The following is a 2367-nucleotide window of genomic DNA, read 5'->3' as shown; positions in this document are numbered from 1 at the left end:
CTAACCTACATGTAGCACCCGAAGCTGAAGTACGTAATCACGTCACACCCTTTTCCTTTGTCCAGAGTGCCCTCAGCAGGAGAGCGACATCGCCTTCTTGATTGATGGCTCTGGCAGCATAGACCCAAATGACTTTCTGCGGATGAAGGATTTCATCTCAACTGTGATGAATCAGTTCACAAAGTCCAAAACCTTGGTGAGGGCCATGGGGAGGTTAGGGAACAGCCCAAGCAAGGCTGCGGGGACAGAGCAACCAGGCCACCACTTTCCTCTCCTCCCTCAACTGCAGACTTTGACAAATGGTCAGTCGATCATGATTTTCTTTCATGATTCTCCTTCTTGCTCTGTCTGGATGGAGCCTCGGTATTCCTCCAACTCTCTGTAAAGTGGGCAGCTCTGACTATTTGATAGGGGTTGGTGTGGGAGATGAAACCCCCGTGTCGTCTCTGACTGAGTTCTAGTACTGAGAGCAGATGGCAGGTCTCTTTCCTGGTGGGGCAGAAAGAGGGGGCAGAGTAGAAGTTGGAGACCGGGGTGCTTTAAGATTTCTGCTGGGCTTTCTGGGAGATGGCTAAGGGGGGTTGGGGTGGGGGGAGAGGCATCTTATCTTCTTCAGTGTAATGCCAGGTCCCGTCCCCAGTTCTCTTTGATGCAGTACTCCAACAAGTTCCAGACGCATTTCACCTTCCAAGATTTCAAGGCTAACCCTGACCCGAGGCTACTGGTGGGGCCAATCACACAGCTTCAAGGGAAGACATTCACAGCCACGGGAATCCGAAAAGTAGTGTAAGCTCTTCCCTTTTTGCTTAGGATGTGAGAAGGGGTGATCCTCTTAGCTGGGTTTTGAAGGATGAAGGGAGTTGTTCAGGCAGGAGGGAGTAAAGGCTACTTCTGGTTGGGGAAACAGCATGCTAAGGTGTGGAGGAGGGATTGTTCATGACAAAACAAGTTGTGAGTAAAGGTGGGAGTGAAGGAGGAAGCGAGAGGAAGGCTGGAGGGAGGCTGGAGAGATAGTTGAGGCCAGAGGGGATCCACGGAAGGTTTAACAGTGGGGAGATGGAACCATCACTCTTTTTGGAACGTTCATTCTGATTTCTGTGTGTGTGTGTGTGTGTGTATGTGTATATGTGTATGTGTGTGTGTGAGTGTGTGTATGTGTGTGTAGAGGCAAAGGTGGGGATGGGACAAAAGTGCAGGAGATAAGCTAGAGAGCTGTTGACGAAGACCAATTAAGATTTTAAATATAAAATATTTAATTATATATACACTTTTTAATTTAAGAGGAATAGTAGTTAAAAAGCTCACCCTCTGCAAAGCATGGAGAAGCAGTGACGGTGTCTTCCCGCCACTCCTCGCCCCTCTCCTGCTGCCTTCACCCCAGTGGTCGGCTCAGGGGAGCCCCAGCCTGTCCTAGACAGGGCCAGCTGAGCCTCACCAGCGACTGCTGACCCTGACCCCTCCGGGCATCAAGCGTATCTCCACCTGCTCGCACTTGACTTTTCCCTCCTCTTCCCGCACAGAAGAGAACTGTTTAACAGCAACAGCGGAGCCCGGAAGAATGCCCTTAGGAGCCTAGTTGTCATCACAGACGGAGAAAAGTATAAAGATCCCTTGGAGTACCGGGATGTCATCCCCGAGGCAGACAGAGAGGGCGTCATTCGCTACGTCATTGGGGTAGGAACTGTGGCTCCCGGGCCTGATGCCTCTGCGGAGGCTTTCTGTTTAGACACACCCTCCTGCGGGGAGCAAATACCAATAAAATCGAGGTGGGCGACAGTCCCGGCCAACCCCGATGTGGGTGTATCAGTGAACTACTGTCACAACGATGCTGCCTCAGAAACTCCCCCAGCCCAGAGGTTTAAACAGTGAGTGGGTCTGGAGGTGCTCTGGGCAGTGTTTCTGATCTCAGCAGGGCTCACTCCTGCAGCCCTGCTGACCATGGCTGGGCGCTCTCCTGCGCCCTCTGCTGGACGGGATGGCGGGGCAGCAGTAACTGGGCTTCTGCTCCATCTCACCCTCCAGAGGCCTGGCCTGGGCACGTCCTCATGGCGAGGGCAGAGGAACAAAGAGCCAGTGGAGATGTCGCAAGCGCTCTTTCAAGCCTCTGTTTGCGTCACACTTAATAGCATGCATGTGGCTGACCGCAGAGAGGTGAGCGAGCAGCTCACTCGGCCAGGAGCAGGAGGGCACAGCGACGCATAGGGGAAATGGCTGGGGCTGAGGAATGGGTAAAGGGTTGGGATCACCAGTGTAATCCAGCTACCACAGAACCTTGTGCGACGGCAAGTGGGAAACACCGTCATGAAAGGAAAGGGCGCCCCTTCCTCGGGGGTAGCCAGCCCCCCCAGGAGGCAGCACAGCTCACAG

At 53.4% G+C, this 2367-nt stretch overlaps 1 protein-coding gene across 1 annotated transcript in view; it reads left to right on the top strand.

Annotated features, from left to right (window-relative positions):
* LOC102770846 (integrin alpha-M) overlaps window positions 1–1897 on the top strand; it is a gene marked incomplete at its 5' end in the record, with an annotated part of 15022 nt that extends 13125 nt beyond the window's left edge. Inside the window, 3 exons of the mRNA XM_006758966.2 lie at window positions 66–196; window positions 641–786; window positions 1521–1897. Of these exons, the coding sequence (XP_006759029.2) occupies window positions 66–196; window positions 641–786; window positions 1521–1869 (626 nt within the window). The remainder of the gene's footprint in view (window positions 1–65; window positions 197–640; window positions 787–1520) is intronic.
* Window positions 1898–2367: the final 470 nt, after the last annotated feature.

This window comes from Myotis davidii, unplaced genomic scaffold (assembly GCF_000327345.1).
Source record: "Myotis davidii unplaced genomic scaffold, ASM32734v1 scaffold2396, whole genome shotgun sequence".
Lineage (NCBI taxonomy): Eukaryota > Metazoa > Chordata > Mammalia > Chiroptera > Vespertilionidae > Myotis > Myotis davidii.
Note: the sequence above shows the minus strand (reverse complement) of the source record. Positions and strands in the feature narration are given on the sequence as shown.